Below are 19,428 nucleotides of genomic sequence, written 5' to 3'. Positions count from 1 at the left end.
CCAGCGGGAAAAGCATCAGATCAGGTTTCACAATGATTTCTTCTGCCTGGTCTGCTAAAGCATCTCAGAGGGCAACTCAGCTGATCTGTGTGAGTTGTGTGTCTACCTTAAGCTGAGCTGAATTTTTGAATTCCTCTCATGCCTTCACTGATTCAATCGACTAGGGTCTTGATTCATTTGTCCACACATAGGTGTGAAATCCTATTTGAAATGCCCTTGAGCATTGGCACGAACCTTAAGGATACAGCACACGATGTGTTGTCATTTGATAGGAGACCTGAAACTGTATGGAAAGTGAACAAAAGACCACGTGGGATACCCCAGGATATCCAAGATACCCCAGGATATCTGTCTACCACAAGTGGTAGACACTTGTGGTGGACATCTTACTCAAGCCAACTATTTCAATTTACTGTAATGGGAATTTTAATACATAGGACCCAATTCAGTATGCACTTGTTTTTTCTAATCTGTTTTTGAATCCCACTAGGATGTGTTATAGGACTGATTTATATTGTGGTGATTCTTCTTTTCTAATTTAATAGCATTTAAGTTTCCTTTCTTTGTGATTGTATTCAAGGTGGATAATGCTATCAAGCTTGCAGAAGCTCTCCTCTCTGACTTGTCTGGATTTCAAAGTTTTCATCAAAGTGCAGATTCTTTTCTGGAACAGTTAAAAGTATATGAACAAGAACAATTTGATGACTGGTCTAGGGATATCCAGTCAGAATTATCAAATCCCAAGTCAGGACTTTGGTAAGCATTGAAATTTTCATTTGAATAATGCTAATGCTGAAATCTGTACTGTAGGCAGTTTGACTGATTAGAGAAGTACAGATTTTCCTGAATGAATGCAGAAATAAAGAGAAGCAGTTCATGATCATTTCATCATTCTGCCAGGGTTGGTTGTTAAGATGAAGCACACAGGACAATGCTAATGGCTAATCTTGCAGTTTCTACTGACACCTGGAATGAAGTATGTTTGTTTGGCTTATTGTCACTATATGTTATCCATAGTGTTAAAATGTCTACAAACCAGATGAGACAGGAATATAACTGTTGATATACAGATCACACAAGTAGAGTTACAAATAAATTGCTATTCACAAGAAATTCTGTGGTCTAAATTGAGCAGATGAAAGAAGGGTAGGAAAACCAGTTTAAATCTCATAAGTTGTAATCAACCAAAATAATGAAATTCAAATATAGTTTTTTTTTTTTTTTTTTTTTTAATTTACTGGTTTTTGTTTGTTTGTTTGTTTGTTTGCTTTTTAATTGGGCACATAGCTTCTGTCTGCATCCAAGTATTGCAAAGTGCTCGCCAGGGAAGGTTTTGGTTGGATATTAGGAAAAACCAATGATTCTCTGATTCTGTGAAACTTCTTTTGAATGAAGTGAGGGTTTGTCCATAGTTCCACTGGACACAAGTGTTGTTACTGCTGTGCCAAATTTTATTTTATGAAAAAAAAATCATGTAACAAATTAGCAGATTCAGAACTGCAGTACATAGAAATGACATTATTGATTAGTACCATAAAAATTTGTTTTTGTGAGAATTTTTTTAAAAATATTTTTTTAGCTTTCTGTAAAGAGATTAATTGAAAGGAAGAGAAAGGAGGTAGCTCACTGTAAAAGGGAATGCAGTAGATATGTGAACTAGAGAAAGGTAAGAAAAAAAAATGAAAAAAATGAGTAAAGCAGAAGTGTTTATGAAGGAATCCTAGGAGGATGATGGTAGAAGCATTACTGTAGTCAAAAAAATAATTGGAGTAAAATCTAATGATAGTGATGTTTTTTGTTAGAATTGTTTATTAGATTATTATACAGTGCACCTAAGAAAGGACCAATATCAAATTGTGTTCATGAATATGCTTAATTTGATTTTGACTTAGCATCCAAGCTAATAGTCCAGTAATGGAGTTGGATCATGTCTTTGGAACATTAAACATACTCTATTCAGACCGTTTGGTGACTCTCCTAAGAGAAGTACGTCAGCTGTCGGCACTTGGTTTTGCTATACCAGCTAAAATACAGCAAGCTGCAAACACTGCACAAAAGTTCTATAAGCAGGCGGTCATCCTCAAACAGGTATAATATTTAATGTAGTAACAGGTAATTCATTGATACTGTGTTTTATTTTTAAATAAAATGCCATTGATATCTGAGATGTTTGCACAGCTAGGGCAGAGGTGGCACAGCACCTACAAGATACCCATGCATCTGGATCATTGACAGGTGTTCAATTGGAAACCTTAGGCATTTTAAAAGGTATTAGCAGTCTATGCGTCAGCAGCTGAAGCAAGTTGTAGGATATCCCTGTTAGTCCAGCTGTCAATGTATAAGGAAATAAATTGGTTTTAGGTCTTTTATTGTGTCCATGCAGGATGTCATGGATACTTGAAGGCATCTGAAATGGTACTAGATGCCTACGTTTGCATAAAACAGTGGTATTGTTCCACTTGCAATAAACTAGAGACTGAAGCCATTGCACTTAAGGTGAGGTATAATTGCAGACATGTAAGTAGTAGGGTTTTTTAGCTATTAGAATTCATCACTAGAAGAAGATATGATGACATTACCACTGAGTATGTACATTATTTTGGTGAACATTTTACTATTATGGTTAATTCTAATTTCTTAGTTGCATTAATTTCACATTATGTTCAGAAATACTCTGTGAATGTTAAATGTACTGATATACAAGAACCGATTACATTATTTACAAGTTTAATTTGTTCATTTTTACAGGTGGCACATTTTTATAATTCTATTCATCAACAAATGATTGAGAGTCAGAAGCCAATGATGTTACAGTCTGCCCTAGCATTTGAACAGTTAATTAAGGTGAAAGAATTCCCCTCCTTGTATTTGGAATTTCAGTGGTATCTGCATATTCTGTGATGCTTTTTCTGTGTTTTTACTGCACTTTTTAAGTACAGTATTCCAATACAAGCAACACCATCCATTTCATTAGCATTTGTTGAAATCAGCAGGCCTTTCTTTTTGAAATCATGAATTACAGTTTCAAGCACTCTAACCTCTTTCAACACTCTGTGATGTGAAAATGGCTGGAGAATTATAACATTCCCACAAACTCTATTGGGCAAGAAAATGTCTCCAGAGAAAGCATTGCAAAAACTGTTGGAAACATGCTCCTGAGAACCATTTTGCAAAACAGAATACATTTGTTTCTGAAGGTAGAACAGAAGTTTGGGGTTGGGGTTATTTCATACAAAATGGTGTAGACCAAACTGTAGGTTCAGAAATATTCTGGAAAAGTTTTGCAAACTTTTTCCTTGGTTGGGCTGCTGATCGTGCCACAATATTCACAATATTTTTTTAGTGTGCAGACCATAAGCTTGTGATTGTGCAGAAGTGTTCTGAGCCACAACATAGTCTTCTCCCTGGCATGATTTCTGTGCTGTATCTTTTAGGAATGGGTCCAGCTGTGGAATTTTAAATGCTTTTGTGTTACTATTTTCTACTGTAAACTGCAAAATACCTTTAAAAAAAACAACCAAACAAACAAAAAAAAACAACCAACCAAAAAAAAAATATAATATTGATTAAAAAACAAATGAAAAGGAGCTCCCCAAAGCTGTAATTTTTGCTTTTGAGTCAGTGGAATTTTACAGCGGAAATATTATTTTTACTGATAAATAAATGCGTTTTTCAAGCATTCAAAGTCTGGTCCTGGAGGAGAAGCTCAAATGACATGGGATAATCCCAGGGAATTGGAAGCTTATATCCAAAAACTCCAAGCTGCTGCTGAGCGACTTTCCACTGAAAACAGGAAACTGAGAAAGTGGCACACAAACTTCATTGAAAAGGTATGTTTTCCAGGTGAAATTACAGTTGTGTTTTTTAGACTTACTTTACTCTTTTTTTAACATTTATGAGCATGTTTATTATCCTTTACAATTTTTTTAACAGGTTGTATCTCTTATGAATATTGATCTACTCCGGCAGCAGCAGCGTTGGAAAGATGGACTCCAGGAACTCAGAACTGGTTTTGCAAGCCTCGAGTCACAGGCAGGGTTTCATTGTCATATTCCAAGCAGCAAACATCTGATTTTTCAATGCTTATCAAGATTTAAAACTCAAACATACTATGATTTAATTAATTTTTATTAATGAGTTAATAGCTCATTACTCAAGATAATAACATACAGGTGTCAATTTGTTAAAATTTTTCACTTTTATCTAAAACCTGTATTTGTAATTGTCTTAAGATTTAATTGAGACAATTTCAAGTTTCCTTTGTTTCTGAAACACTTCTGTTGGAAGAGTTCCATTGGGCAGTCTCAAATTGCTGGACAGACCTTAAATGTATGGCTTCCTTAGCAGCCTTAGTCTGACTCCAAAGCCCTGACTGAAAATTACTGTCCAAATAAATAAGAGAAACTGTTAAATTGAAAGATGTTTCCAATTTCTTTTTTGGCTTGTATTGCCATTTTGAAAATGCTTGGGTGGCTTACCAGTGACCATTTACAGACTTAAGTGTATGGTACTGCTTTGCACATTCCATTAAGAATGTTCAGTGTAGCACATTCCAAGGAAATTTTAATTTAAGATAAAAGTCTTGTATTGACTTATTAGTTAATACTTATCTGTGGAAACACACAAGAATTTTTTTTCTGAAATACAGGGTTAGAAGGTAGCTTATGTATCACAGGGAAGTAAAAGGTGTGATACATATTTAGATCTCTCATTCAGCCATCCTTGCATCTTATTTCTAGCAGAATTCCATTATTTTAGGGTAATCGTGAAGAATCTTGTAATAGACTAATAAAGTTGGTGAAGTTCTTATCCTGAAGTACAGACTATGTACTATCCTGAAGCAGACACTGCTTTGATAAGGCCTTTCTTTTTTTATTCCTATGTTCATCTGAAATACATTCTGTATCTTCTTAATAGTCAAACACAATATTGCTTTGCATTTTAGTACGATCACTATCTTCAATCTCAGTTTCACTTAATTACAGTTTGAGGAGAAAGATTACGTAAAATAACAAAATAAATGTTATATTTTAGGGTTTCAAATCATGTGATATGAAAGCTTGGAGACAACACTGGAATCATCAGCTTTACAAAGCTCTGGAGCATCAGTATCAGATGGGCTTAGAAGCACTTAATGAGAATTTACCAGAAATAAATATAGATCTAATATTCAAGTAAGATTTTTTTTTTCCTAAAAATAAAATATTCTGGCTCAAATTGTATTCAAATATTTATTTTTTGTATTATTTGTTCCACTTTTCAGGCAAGGCCAGTTGCAATTCAGACCTCCTTTTGAAGAAGTACGAGCTAGATATTACAGAGAAATGAAGAGATTCATCTCCATTCCAAATCGGTTTAGGGGAGTAAGTGAAACAGAGGAAGAGTCTATCTTCACAGTTATGACTGAAAGAAATGCAAATGGACTTCTGACTGCTTTTAGTAAAGCAGAGGATTTGTTCAGAAGGCTGGCAGAAGTTTCTAATCAATTCAAGGTATTTTCAGTATTGGACCCATACTTTTTCCTGTAGATTTTTATCTTATTAGGCTTCAGACATTGTAGAAGTAACTGAGCAATGAAACCTGTGCATTATTGTCCTTTTCTGCATGGTATGTAAGCAAAAGTTTATTAATTCTATCCATATTAAGCCAACTACTCAAGCACATGCCTAGCTTGAAGCATGCATACAGTTTCTATTGAAATCTCTATATTACAGCAGTCTTATTACCCTTGCTCAAAATGTGTTTTGGTCTTCCTTAAATGAGTGGATACATCAAACCATTCTGTACCTCCTGGATTTTGTATTAAGTGAATCTGTAGGTAATTGAAGGAGCATAATGGTTAAAGAAAATGCAGCTTGAAAACATTATTAAAATATTTTAATATTATTGAGAAACAGAGTTTTTTAATCTACTAAATATTTCTTTTCCATGAAATATAAAACAATGTTGAAAAGGAATGGATTGTAATTGGGCAAGTAGATATGGAATCTCTGGTGATGACGCATCTTTCTAGCAAACAAGATTGGGAAAAAAATTTCAAAGCATTAAAAGTGAGAGGCAAAGAAGCAGAACGGCTTCCAAGGTACAGTGCAACTGTGTTCCTTTGTTTCAATAATGGATTCCATCAGATAATAAAGGTAGTAATAAAATAGAAATACTGTTTTTATGTAGAGATACAAACAGAATTTCAAATGTTATTTAAATTCAGTTGTACTTTTTAAAGGTTTAGATTTTTGTTCTTTGGTTTTATTTTTAGACATTTACTCCCTTTTATCCATGGAGCCCTCTCAAAAAGCTTTTAATGACTTCCTTTGTTATGACAGGAACCTCCCTCTAAATTCAGGGCTGGTTCTGAGGTACTGCTAAACAGGGATATTTTAACAATTCTTTAAGCTAAATCATGTATACCTACAGTATATGTGGCCATTGGAAACTGACTTAGCAGATGTTTATACATTACATAATTAATGTATTTAAGCACTTGATTAAATCCTGCAAGTAAGGTAGGCTAGTTTAGGCTTTTATTCTTAAATGCATTCACACAGGATTCTGTGTGCTGCATGGTTAGTGTTATCAAATGATACTGGAGGGAAGCAAGTTCAGAGCAAGTAGTCATGTTTCATGCAGGTGGATGTTCTGGTGGAAGTTGCTGGCAAAATTATATTCTCAGTAGTAAACATTTACACACATTTGAGGATAGACAGGGTGAGTAGAAGAGAAATCAGGTGATGGATCTTATAGCCAGAAAGCACATGGCTACGCAGTGGCATGAGACAAAAAATAATTGGTGTTGAGGCAGGATACTCAGGAAAGTATAAAGTAAGGTACACTTACAGTTTGATAGTGTCCTTTAGTCTTCTGCTTATGGTCACTGTTGGAGATAAGATGCAGGGCCTTGATATAGCTCAGTGTGGCTTTTCTTATTTGTATAGGACTATTAAAGCCTGGGTTAGTAAATTCTCATGGAAATTAGAGGCTTAAGGACATGACTGCGCAAATAATTTTTCTTTTTTTCCTTTTTTCTTTTTTTTCTTTTTTTCTTTTTTTCTTTTTTTCTTTTTTTCTTTTTTTCTTTTTTTTCTTTTTTCTTTTTTCCTTTTTTCCTTTTTTCCTTTTTTTCTTTTTCAGTATAAAAATAGCCCTTTTGAATTTAGTGACATTAATTATATAAAATCAAGTGATTTTCTAACTATTTGGAAGACTGAAGCATTAGACCTTAGTCTCTGTAAAATTGGGTGTTTATGCCTAACGGTTAATATGCCTTTCAGTATTATGAGTAACACAATTATTTGTCCAATAAGCTGCAACTTTTACTTGTAGAATTATGTGGGATTTTTTTTCCCATTAGGCTGTAAAATCAGGGTAAGCTGTAGACATGCATTGATATTAGAGCTGTTGAGACATATATATATACTTCTGAATATTTGCTATTTTTTAAATCTTTTGTCTTGAAGCACCATCAAGATAGATTGTTTAACTGTTAATTGCAACCCTGTGAAAACTGCAATTGATGATTTTATCCAGAAGTTCTACGATGTTCTTGTCATTTCTTTGAGAAAATCTATACAAGGTAAATAACTTCGATGAATAGTAGTTTTTTTTTAATTTCTGCTGTGGGCATTAGTGTTACTGTATTTATTAAATACTTTTTATTTTAGAAATATTTTATTCTTGAACATAGTGAATTGCAGAAATCACAGTGGAATAAAAATAATCTCTCAACAATTTTTCACTACATGCCTAATCTCAGACCCTTTGGTATCCATATGCATCTGTTCCATTCACTTGTTTTGACAGTATCTGTTCCAGATGTTAACAGAATAAACAGGATACATATGGATATTCTTTTGATTGTTTCTTTTATGTGGAGAATAATTTCTTAGTTGTTTGAATTTAATTGAAGTAAGCACCGCAAAATGTTGCATTCAAAAATAGCATTTGTTTTTTCTTTTAAAAATTTAAATACTTCACCAGGAGTCTTAAATAACCTAGGCTTATTCTGTAAAATTACTTGTCAGTTAGATTGTCAAAATGCAGAGTATCTAAGAGTGCAAAATATTTCCCCATTTTTTTGTGATCTGGGTACAGATGATGAGCAATACCAGTGTTTTATGCTTTAAATGTACCAATCAGCACAGGAAACTTAGAACAGGGGTCATGCAGAGAGTGAATTAGTTCTGTAGCCTGGAAGTCGAATTGTTTCCTGGAAGATGCATTATTTCCTGCAATTGTGCATTTCCTTGCTAGGTGCTGTGCTTTTGCTGTTAGGAAAATGCGATGTTATAGCTCAGTCAGGCTTTTGTTTGTGAATCTTTTCACTGTTTAATGCAAGGTGCTTTATTTAGTTAATTTCTTTTAAAACAAACCAAAACTCCCAAATTAAAAACAATTTTCACGTGTTTTTCTCTTTTTGCCATGAAAAGACATGCATATTTTGAAAGTGTACAAATAAATGCACTGGGTCTTAATGTTTCATTCTCAGAAGAGACTGATACCTACATTATAAATCATACTCTGAAAGTAGTGGATTAAATTTAAAAATCTATGTGTAAGCACAAACATGCAATCTTTGTTGAAGCAGCATGTAATATTGGGGTCAGCAATTTTTAAAATTAATACCTTGTGTGCAATATCATAAATTATGATAGTGTTGTATCACAGTACATTTGTCTGACTGATATTTATTACTACAAGTATTTTTTTACATAATAACTTCATGTTCCACCTTTCTTTATATAGCTCACCTACACGATGTTTCTTCATTTCTTACTGATGCCATGGAAACACTAGTGGTTAGACCTCAGACTGTAGAGGAAATATCAGAAGACAACTTAAAATACTTAAAGCTACATGAACAAAAAGGAGGGGTAAGATCCTATTTTATCATATCCAATACAAAAACTACCAAAAAATGTAATTGGTTTCTGGTCTGGAAACTTATATTTAATATAACTAGTTTAGAACATGCAGTGGCATTATAGGGTCAGGGCGGTGGTCCATATAGCACAGTATTTTGTCTGGGGCAATAGAATAAAGTGACTATGTAGGGAAAAAATACAAAATCAGGACAGCGTGTATGATGCATTCCCAGACTTCTAGCCCTTAACCAGAATGTTTTAGAGCTTTATGTGGTTCCTCTCTGTATAGTAACACTCAGGATTTCTCTTCCACAGCCTTACCTAGTCTCCTCTTGATAGCAAACACACCCTTTACATCCAAAATATCCCCTAAAAAAGTGTAGGTTGGTCACCCTAATACATGACACCTCCTTTTATTATTATTTTTTTTCACCTGCCATCTGTTAAATTCATACCATTCATGTCTTACGTTAGAAGAGATATGGAGCAATCATTCCATATTCTTACTTTTCAGGACACACAATTGTATTGTTCTTTATTGTATACTGTATTAGCCATCTGTTATCTAGATGGAAGAGTTTTAGTTTATCTCATCTTAAACATAAGCATATTCATAGCTTTCATCATCCTTGTTACTCTTTGGTATGCCTTTCCCAGTTTTGCCATAATATTTTTGTGTGGCGCCAGAAGAGTTTTGCACTTTTGTAAGATGCAGACAACCATAGATTTATATGATGATATAACAATATGATATCTTTTATTCTTTTTTTTTGTTCCTTACTGACTCCTAAAATTTGATTTACTTCCTACTGGTCAGAGTAAGCTGGTGTTTTTTAAAACTGCCTGTTGTAGACCGAAGATATCAATCTTGCACAGGTGTTAACTCAGAACACAACTTGTCTATGTGAAATTAGGATTGCTTTTTCATATATGTATCACTTCATGATATTGCCACTGGTATTGTCAGTCACTATTTCTTCTAAGATCATTTTCCTGTTCTTCACGTGTACTGGTTTAATGCCTTAAATAACACAGTTGTCATCAATAAACATTATAATTTTACGAATGTGTCTTTTTTCAACTCATAAACACTTGGAGCAGTCCAACACTGGACAATTTTTTTCAATCACAGGAACTACCCATTTCCTCCCATCTCTGCTTTCTATCTTTTACCCAATTATTTACCTGTGGGTGGACCTTTTCTCTCATGTTGAGATTAATGTGTTTCCTTAAATGCCTTTGGAGAGGGATTGTGTTACCAGATTTTTGGAAATCCAATATGATTTTAATCTCCTTTATCCATACCCTTACTAATGCCTTTAAAAAACTCTTGTAGAATTCCACAGTTTTGCCATATTTGCACTTCCCAACTGGACAATGTATGTCCGTAATAGAATTCAGTTCTAAATTAATGCATCTTGAATGTAGGTGTCTCTGTGCTTGTGGTCATAGTGCATGCACTATTAATGCACATCGTGGAACCCTGGTTTAGTTGTCCACAGGTACAGTTTTAAGAGTTACTTGAGATGCGTATTCAATATCTGCGCTAGACTGGCTGACATAACAGAAAAGCACTTGGAGGCTTTACCTTTCTATAGTTAGAGCTGGAGGCCACGCAGGTGTTCTTGGGTATCTCAAATGGCCCTAAACGTGTATATGCGAAACTGAATCAAGTCCCTGGCAAATGCAGCCAATCCATTTGTAGAGAGCAATCAATTTCACCTTAAAATAGACACCTTGTGGTTGATTTCCCAAATTGATTTATTAGCACCGTTAAGAGCAGTTGTTCAGGCATACATGTAGGTGCCTACTGTTTTGAGGATGTCCTGGCATATCTGAGAGTTTTGTATGTGGCTGGGAGACATATGGAATACCCATAACTTTTGTGGCAGCAACTTTAAAGCAGATGGGATAGAGTAGGGAACCTCAGGTAGTGCTGCCAACCTCTGTCATTAAATGAGGCAGTCTTGATTTCAATGATCTTCATTAGCAATAATGAGATTTTTATGCCTACTTAACTAGTCCATATACTGACATATAATTTTAGCCCAATCTTTATCTTGGATGCAGTTTGACCTTTTGGATGTTACTTAACTCAGTGAAGTCTGCGTTAAGTTGAGTGTAAGTATTTTGATTTTATAGCAGCTCTCAGGGAGAACTGTTGGATATTGAAGAGAATTAATTTTCTGTAATTTATAAAACAGTATTGACCCTTAGCATTAGGGCTTGTTGTCACCACTTAATTTTTAAAGGAAAGCAGTTATAACAGGACATTTTGGAAAATATATAAAAAAACTATGCATTCATTTAATTTTCTTCCAACTTTTAAAAGTTTAATTTTTGTTCTTTAAATTTGGTTGGCTCTTATCATGTGGAAAAAGAATTGATTTTTTATTTTCTACTATCAGAGAAAAAAAATATCTCTCTTTTATATGAAGATAGTATCTGTTTATTCAAAGTGTCTCCGTTCTAGCTTTTTGTTCTTCCAAATTGTAGTAGGTTAACTTTGGTAGGCAGCTAAACAACACACAATCCACTCACTGTTCGTTTACTTCTCCCCCGACCCACTGGGATGAGGAAAGAGGAAAGGAGGAGTAAAAGCAAGAAAACACGTGGGTTGAAATCAAAACAGTTAATAAAGGAAAAGTGGAAGCAGAAAGAAAGAAGTGATGCAAAGGCAATCACTCACCACCTCTCTTGGGTAGAGCAGTGCCCAACCAGTTCCCATACAAAAGATAACTAACCTCCCTAACTTCCCAGCTGCTCTCTTATTGCTGAGCAGGATGTTATATGGTATGGAATATTATTGGTTTAGTTTGCGTCATCTGCCTGCTTGTGTCCCTTCTCAACCGTGTGTACACCCCAAATACATTCACTGGGGAGGCAGAGTTAGAACCAGAAAATGCCTTGATGCTGTTCAAACACTGTTCAGCAATAGATGAAACATTAGCTTGTTAAGTGTATTGTTTTGCTCACAAATCTAAACCATAGCACCATACAGCTGCCATGGCAAAAATTAACTCCTCAGCCAGACCCAGTACATGTATCTATTTACTGAATTTCTGTTGCTCTGATACTGCTCTTGAATCTGGTTGATAGGATATCTGCAAAAAAATAAACAGCATTTATCTGTTTCATGGTAAGCACTTACTTCTGTGTATCACGTCTCAGGATCAAGATTTTCTTTAAATACATTGGATACCATTTTCCTAGTGCTTTACTGTTATTATATAAACAGTATTAAAAATCAGATGCATTTAGACAAATAATCTGGGTGTACACAAGCCATGATTCTTATGTTTTTATCCATTGTTTGGATAAACAGATTTTACTGAATTTTTATGTGTACACATAAGTATTTTTAATCCATTTGAATTTAGGTTTTTCTCCTGTTGCAAGAAGCTGAAGGTAAAAACAAACTTTTGCGAACTGTGGCTGGTGCAGGTTTGGACACCATCAGAAACCTGAGAGCTACATGGGATAAATTTGAATTAATGATGGAAAGCCACCAGCTTATGATAACAGAGCAGGTAACAATGAAAGTTTAGTATTTTATGTAAAAATTCTGAACTTAGAGTAAATAAGTTTGGAGAAATACTTTTTCTTGAATTATATAAAATCCATAAATATTCTCAGTTCAGTGTTTACACCAACATTAATGACTTGGGTGTCAGCCTTTATGGGAAGAATACTGTTTAAACAATAGCTATGTGAAATTTCTATAGAAGCTATGCGAAAGTGAATATTACCCTGTCCTTCTGTCTCAAAGAGCTACCTAAAGACAGAGATGGCTTAGTGAATGCAATGGTTAACTGAAGAAAACAGAATAATAGTTAAAAAACTAACATCTATTATTTAATCATGCTTTTAGTACTGATGCTAGGTGTTTTTTTATTTTATTTTTATTTTTATTCCCACAACTTGGCTAAACTGTGTGCAGCCCTGTAAGTGCCAGTCCATTGGCATACCACTGAACTCATTTGTTGTATTACTGAAGATACCAATATGTGATAGAAATACAGCAGTTTTTGTGTGTCCAGGCTAAATAGGCAGTATAGGCCAAATACATAGTTCTTAAATACCAGCATAAAAAGTACCACTTTTTTGAAACAAAACCAGAAGAATAAAGCTGACCTATCTTAGAGTATTACAAAAGAAATTGAAACAATGCGATTACTTTGATTTTGATTGGATACTTCATGTAGTTCAGACCCATTGAAGGAATTCCATTTTAACACTTGCTTTACAGATTGAAATTATGAAGGGAAATGTGATGTCACATATTAATATATATCTCCAAGATCTGGAAAAATTTAAAGCTCGTTGGGATCAACTAAAGCCAAATGATGATGTCATTGAAACAGGTGATCATGATACACTTGAGAAAAGTGCTCAGATCATAAAGGAAAAAAAGAAAGAATTTGATGAACTTGAAACCACAAAGGAAAAACTCATGTATGTTTATTTCCCTGTATATGCTATTTATTAATGTGTGGAACTTTTGCAGTAATTGTATTTCAGAAAATATCTAAATTTTGTCACAACAAATAATATAGGTAATTGAATTTTTTTTCTTATTACATGTTTTTGTTCTTCTTTTTTCTAGGGTTCAGTTTGTTTGTTATATAACAGGAATTTCTTGAGTTGAAGTTTTTTTTTGTTTTTTTTTTTTGAAATGAAAAGATTGAGAAGTGTAGTAGGCTTCCAGTTAAACGAATGTGTAAAGCAAAGGGTGGATTCTGACTTTCAAACTTCTCACCAAGAGGAGGTTTGCCATATTGGCCCAAGAAGGGGGAGATATTGCTTCGGTCCACTTATAACTTTAGTGGGCTAGAGCCCACCTGTCTCATTTCTTGAGCACGTGTCTTAACCACTAGACTGTTGTGCAAAAGGAAAGATTTTTTTTTCTGAGTGCCTACTTTTCAGTAAGTTCATCATTGGATATCCTGAGTGGACAAAGTTTTCTATTTAAATTCTTAGCTTGGTATTTAAATATGTAGAAAATAAAATTATCATGTTCTTTCTATCTAAAAGGAAGAAACAATCCATTCAAACTCATTTTATTTTAACCTTTTTGTGGGGGACACAAAGTAATTAATTTCATAAATAAAGAAATTAAATTTTATGGAAAATAATTGTGAATATAGAAAAGATTGCTGTGTAAGAAGGTTATCCCTATTATTGCTTTATAAACATGTATAATGGAATAACATAGTGTATGTTGCAATTATTTTTTTATTCAGTGAAGAATGCCATCATTTTAAATTGGAAGAGCCTGACTTCTCATTGTCAAAAGTTGTATGTCAGGATATTAACAGTTGTGCACGAATCTGGGCTTTGTATGAGGAGTTTTATCAAGGTTTGCATGAGAAAGCCAAAGAAGACTGGATAACTTTTAGGTATGATCTTGCTACTTTATTTTTCATGGACGCTTATGTGTGGTTATAATGCTGTGTTATTATGACTGTTTCTGTATTTGATTTTAATGCAGGAGTAAAACAAACCTATTTGAAGAATTTTTGTTTAACTGGAATGAAAAAATTAGGAAAATGGAAGAACATACTGTAATGACAGTAAAGCTGCAAAAAGAAGTGGACAGATATAAGGTAAGATGCTAACTATAAAAAAGTATATAAAAATAATAAAAATATTATTGTATTATTGGGTAGCATACTTCAACGTGTTGTTCATTAAAAGCTTTAAACTTAGAGGTTTGGATTAGATAAAAAAGAAATTCTTTACTATGAGGATTACAATTTACATGAGCACACACTTTACAATGAGTTTTCTTGAGCAAATTCATAAAAATTAAACCTAGGAATTGTAAGGGTAAAAAAGAAGTGCTTTAGTTGAAGAATGGTTACTGAGTGAGAATAAAATTAACAATTTGCATAAACACAAGACAGATTTACATATGAATTTTTCCTATAGATGATAATTCCAATCCTAAAATACATTAGAGGAGAACATCTTTCTCCAGACCATTGGCTGGATCTCTTTCGCCTTTTGGGTCTTCCGCGAGGTACTACACTTGAGGGGTTGCTGTTCGGAGATCTGCTTAAAGTGACTGATGCCATTATAGAAAAAGCAATGGAACTTAAGGTAGGAATAATGACATGTAAAGGCACTGTATTTTTAATTTAAATTTTATCTAGTGGTCTTTTGTAAATGCAACAGCATCTTTTAATGGAATATCTTGTTCTATACGCATATTTATATTTTTCTCTGACTGTAGAAATAGAATTTATCCTTTATTTTTGAATGAAAAGTTTATTGCAAGCTCTGTAGTTTAAAATTAAATGTATTTGTGCTTATAAATAGGATTTGAATTGTCGGGCCCAAGGAGAAGTTACAATCAGAGAAGCATTACGTGAACTTGAACTCTGGGGAGTTGGAGCTGTCTTTACGTTAACAGATTATGAAGATAGCCAAGGCAAGACAATCAGGCTTATTAAGGACTGGAAAGACATAGTCAACCAAGTTGGAGATCATCGCTGTCTTTTACAGTCCGTCAAGGATTCTCCGTATTATAAAGGTTTTGAAGATAAAGTGTCCATCTGGGAGAAAAAAATGGCTGATTTGGATGAGTTTTTGCAGAATTTAAACCTAATTCAGAGGAAATGGGTGTATTTAGAACCCATATTCGGTCGTGGAGCTCTACCCAAAGAACAGGCTCGTTTTAACAGAGTTGATGAAGACTTTAGGTTAGTGATATGCAATGCAGCTCATTTTCTACAGTATCTTTTGCACTATGCAGGCTACAGTGTTCTTCATGGTGAAAATATAAGGAACATCTGTAATTATATGGCGAAGAAATTCAGGGACAAATTCAGGAGGTATAGATGCATGACAGTGCGTAAGTCTGAACAGAAGGGGTAAGACAGATTTTGTTTAGTGGAGTATGGGTTTCACATATAAAGGATTTGCGTGAAACATCAAAGATCTTGAACAAGGCATGCAAACAAAAGATTAGCCTTGTGAAATGAAGCAGAAGTGATGTAAATTGTTTTTCAAGAATCATTTCTTGCTGAAAATAAACGTTTTCTTTATTTGCTAAGAAAGTACACAGATGGGCAAAATAGGTGAAACAGAAAGCTTATTTGTTTTGAACAACTCATGAAGATAAGTAAGGAAGAGATTTTAGAAATGTAAAAAGATGTGTACCATTACTTGTTCTGGGTTAAAATGACTTCATAGAAGGAGATAAAAGTCAAACATTTAATTTTCTTGGTTTTGGATGGAGATATTTTAACAAAATACAGTTGTTTACATTGATGTAAATTCTGAAGTATTTCATCATAGATAGTGAAAACTGAAAGTTGTGTCGGATATTTGTACAGCTTACCTTTGCTTTAATTTTTATTAAATAATTCAGTGCATACTCTATTCAGATTAAAACTGAATATAAAACTGGTAGTTTTATGAATTAATATTTTTTTTTCTTTTTTTTCCTTTTTTTTTCTGTCAAGATCTGTTATGTCAGATATCAAAAGGGATAATAGAATAATATCACTGAATGCCCGGACAGGATTAAGAAGTACCTTAATCGCCCTGCTTGACCAGCTTCAGAGGTGTCAGAGATCTTTGAATGAGTTTTTGGAGGTAAAGCTCACATTAATAAAGTTTTCTGTAGAGAAAGTAAGTTTGAATTTAAATCAACAGCAACAAAAAATCTTTTGTTTTTATACAGGAAAAGCGCTCAGCTTTTCCAAGATTCTACTTCATTGGAGATGATGATTTATTAGAAATTTTAGGACAATCCATGAATCCTTCGGTTATCCAGTCTCATCTCAAGAAACTTTTTGCTGGTAATGCAGTTACTCTTCATTTGTGAAATGCACTTATTTAGAAATAAGTTTCTTCAAAAAACTATAAGTTTCTTCAAAACTAATTTCTTGCAGATTTTTTTCTCCCTTAATTAGACTTTAAGGAATTAATGTTTAAGACCTTAATGATATATGACTTCATTGCCATTTTCTAATTAATAGGCATTAATAGTGTGAGCTTTGATGAAGAATTTAAATACATAGTTGCCATGAAGTCAGTAGAAGGAGAAACTGTGCCACTTAGAAATAAAGTTCTTCTGTCAAGTGATGTGGAGGTAAGAAAATTTGATCCAGGTATATTTCTTGGAATCTTTGAGAAGTTAATTTGTTATGTAACTAGAGCTTCTTTTTTATCTTTTTCTCAGGTGTGGCTAAATGGTTTGGCTTTGGAGATGAAGGAGACCCTAAAAAAAATGTTACTTGACTGTATTGATGCTGGAAAAAAATCACAAGGTTCAATTGATCCATCACTCTTTCCTTCCCAGGTAGTAGATGATCCAATAGCACCATTGTGTAGTCTTAGATACGCCAAATAAGTTATTTTTGAAGGCTTATAAGGAAGTATACATATGGATTTGGAGGAAAACTCAAAAAAATCCCAAATTCTATTTATTCATATAGAGAAATTCTTTAAAATATTCCTTCTTACAATTCTTTTGTAAACATTTGAAATTCTGAAGTCTTTTACATGGCACTTGACTTAACATCCAATTTATTAAATTTTATGTAAATCTTGATCATAGTTAGATGTGGAGCTACTAAGATGTTGTAATGTTAAAAAGAAACCACTTTTTGAGTGTAAGTATAGTATACTTTCTAAATATTACCCGTATAAACAAAAGTAGTCATGAAAATGGACTTGTTTTATGCTTGTTTGGACCAGCAGCACATGTAACTTAGTTACTGTTACAAATCTTCCAACTGATATAATTGGTGGAATTTTGTGATACAGTTCTTTCCAGTTCCAAGTTTGACTGAATCTTTATAGCTCTCACAGTGTTTTTCCAGTGAACTTAAAGTACTTGAAACATAAGTGGTGCGTAGAAACCAAAAGACAAAATAGTTGTGTTAGCTGGCCAGTAATACAGGAAGTCAGAGGTGCTCCTGAGCCTGTTGACTGTGGCCTCAGTGTGTCTAAAAAGTGTTAGTTTCTGTATTGCACATCAGTTGTTGGGAATTGAAGCTTTTGACAGTTTTGGTGCTGTGTGTTGTGCAACAGCTAAGGAACTTGCTACATTAGATTACATTGCAAGGTTTTGCTAAATTCTGTCAAGTTTTTAAAGGTGGCTGTATTTGTTCTTAAGAACATAGCAAATTTATCACTTCATTTAAAAATGTGGTAAAATACTTCAAACATTGATAATATTTTTATAATAAGCAATAATAAGCAAACTGAAACACTTTTTTCCTTTTTGTCTTCTGTATTATAAAATATAATTTGAACTTTTTCTTTGGAAGATTCTTTCCTTGGCAGAGCAAATTCAGTTCACTGAAGATGTTGAAAGTGCTATCAGAGACCACAATCTGCAACAATTAGAGTTAGAACTCATGGCTAAACTGGAACATTATACTAGCATCGATACTAGTATGGAAGATAGTGGCAATACAGGTACAAAAATGATCTCTAACATATAATACCTGATAATGGCTTTATAGTTCATTAGCATTTAGCATCCTGTTTATTTAAACAGGAAATTACAAGTTATCCACCTATTTTTGCCAAGATTATGTATTTAATATTTCAGCAAACAATGGATTTTCATTTAGATGAAAAACTATCTTGGAGCTTTTTCATATTTGCTAACGTAGTTAATTTATATAATAAAAATGAATATATATATATCAGCTAAATATAAAAATTAATATATCTGTATATACAGAGAGCGCTCCTTCTCTCCTTCCTGCAATCCTGCTCTTCTGAGGTGAAGGCTCAGATGCATCAGTTTTCAGAGACTCAGCATATCACTTAACAGATTATGCTCACTGGTTACTAAAGAGGACATAGCTGAAAACGCTTCTGGAATAAACTGCTTTCTGGAAAAGCTTCTATTTCTGTTGAGCTTAGAGGCAGACAAAAATCATGTGGATTAGGATAGTCACCTGTCTATCAAGTGAAGTCATATGATGATTCTCTTCTTCTGTCAGGATCTCATTTTATGCTGATTAATAATCTTTCTATGTATAATTGAAACAAGATCTGAATAAAATCAGTTGATAATAGAAAGCAGCCCAATGCACTTGAGAATGCCTAATGTATCTTCCTTAGTACACTGTTATGATTTTTTTTTTCCTTTTTTTGTGGTTGTTGGCAGAATCGTGGATCCTTGAGCTCAAGCTGAAAGCTTTAATTCTTGATATTATTCGTAACATTGATTTGGTGAAGCAGCTAAATCAAGCTCAGGTTCACAGTGCTGAAGACTGGGCTTGGAAAAAACAGCTGAGATTTTATATGAAAGACCAAAAATGTTATGTACAAATGGTAGATGCTGAACTCCAATATACGTACGAATATCAGGTGTGGTATTCTTAATTTTTGTTTGGTGGCTTTTAAATAGGTACCACACACTTTCTCATTTCACACATGCTGCTAGTTGCCTTCCAACTGTTGCCATATTTGTTTCAACTTTGTTGTATCCATAGTGTCCATTTTTAGCTCTTGATATTGATGGGATAAATGTAATGGTGGTGTGAAAAGCATTTCCAATACAATATCATGTAAATACTTTGTAATATGCTTGCTACTT

General features: G+C 33.7%; 1 protein-coding gene across 5 annotated transcripts in view; it reads left to right on the top strand.

The window, feature by feature from the left end:
* Positions 1 to 19,428, top strand: part of DYNC2H1 (dynein cytoplasmic 2 heavy chain 1) — a 164,647-nt gene that overhangs the window by 8,241 nt on the left and 136,978 nt on the right. For all 5 annotated transcript variants that reach the window (XR_011806518.1, XM_038175934.2, XM_038175931.2 and 2 more), the window contains exons 11-32: positions 581 to 756; positions 1,893 to 2,088; positions 2,749 to 2,844; positions 3,678 to 3,830; positions 3,934 to 4,032; positions 5,035 to 5,174; positions 5,264 to 5,492; positions 5,955 to 6,082; positions 7,455 to 7,570; positions 8,740 to 8,867; positions 12,239 to 12,388; positions 13,108 to 13,313; positions 14,102 to 14,257; positions 14,350 to 14,464; positions 14,790 to 14,960; positions 15,180 to 15,562; positions 16,328 to 16,460; positions 16,549 to 16,666; positions 16,847 to 16,959; positions 17,050 to 17,169; positions 18,143 to 18,293; positions 18,997 to 19,199. Coding sequence is in view for 4 of the 5 variants with exons in the window: in XM_038175934.2 (XP_038031862.1) it covers positions 581 to 756; positions 1,893 to 2,088; positions 2,749 to 2,844; positions 3,678 to 3,830; positions 3,934 to 4,032; positions 5,035 to 5,174; positions 5,264 to 5,492; positions 5,955 to 6,082; positions 7,455 to 7,570; positions 8,740 to 8,867; positions 12,239 to 12,388; positions 13,108 to 13,313; positions 14,102 to 14,257; positions 14,350 to 14,464; positions 14,790 to 14,960; positions 15,180 to 15,562; positions 16,328 to 16,460; positions 16,549 to 16,666; positions 16,847 to 16,959; positions 17,050 to 17,169; positions 18,143 to 18,293; positions 18,997 to 19,199 (3,480 nt within the window). In the remaining variant the exon portion in view is untranslated. The remainder of the gene's footprint in view (positions 1 to 580; positions 757 to 1,892; positions 2,089 to 2,748; positions 2,845 to 3,677; positions 3,831 to 3,933; positions 4,033 to 5,034; positions 5,175 to 5,263; positions 5,493 to 5,954; positions 6,083 to 7,454; positions 7,571 to 8,739; positions 8,868 to 12,238; positions 12,389 to 13,107; positions 13,314 to 14,101; positions 14,258 to 14,349; positions 14,465 to 14,789; positions 14,961 to 15,179; positions 15,563 to 16,327; positions 16,461 to 16,548; positions 16,667 to 16,846; positions 16,960 to 17,049; positions 17,170 to 18,142; positions 18,294 to 18,996; positions 19,200 to 19,428) is intronic.

The sequence above is a fragment of the Anas platyrhynchos genome, chromosome 1 (assembly GCF_047663525.1).
Source record: "Anas platyrhynchos isolate ZD024472 breed Pekin duck chromosome 1, IASCAAS_PekinDuck_T2T, whole genome shotgun sequence".
NCBI classification, from domain to species: Eukaryota; Metazoa; Chordata; class Aves; order Anseriformes; family Anatidae; genus Anas; species Anas platyrhynchos.
The sequence above is the reverse complement of the archived record's forward strand: the minus strand, read 5'-3'. Positions and strand labels throughout refer to the sequence as shown.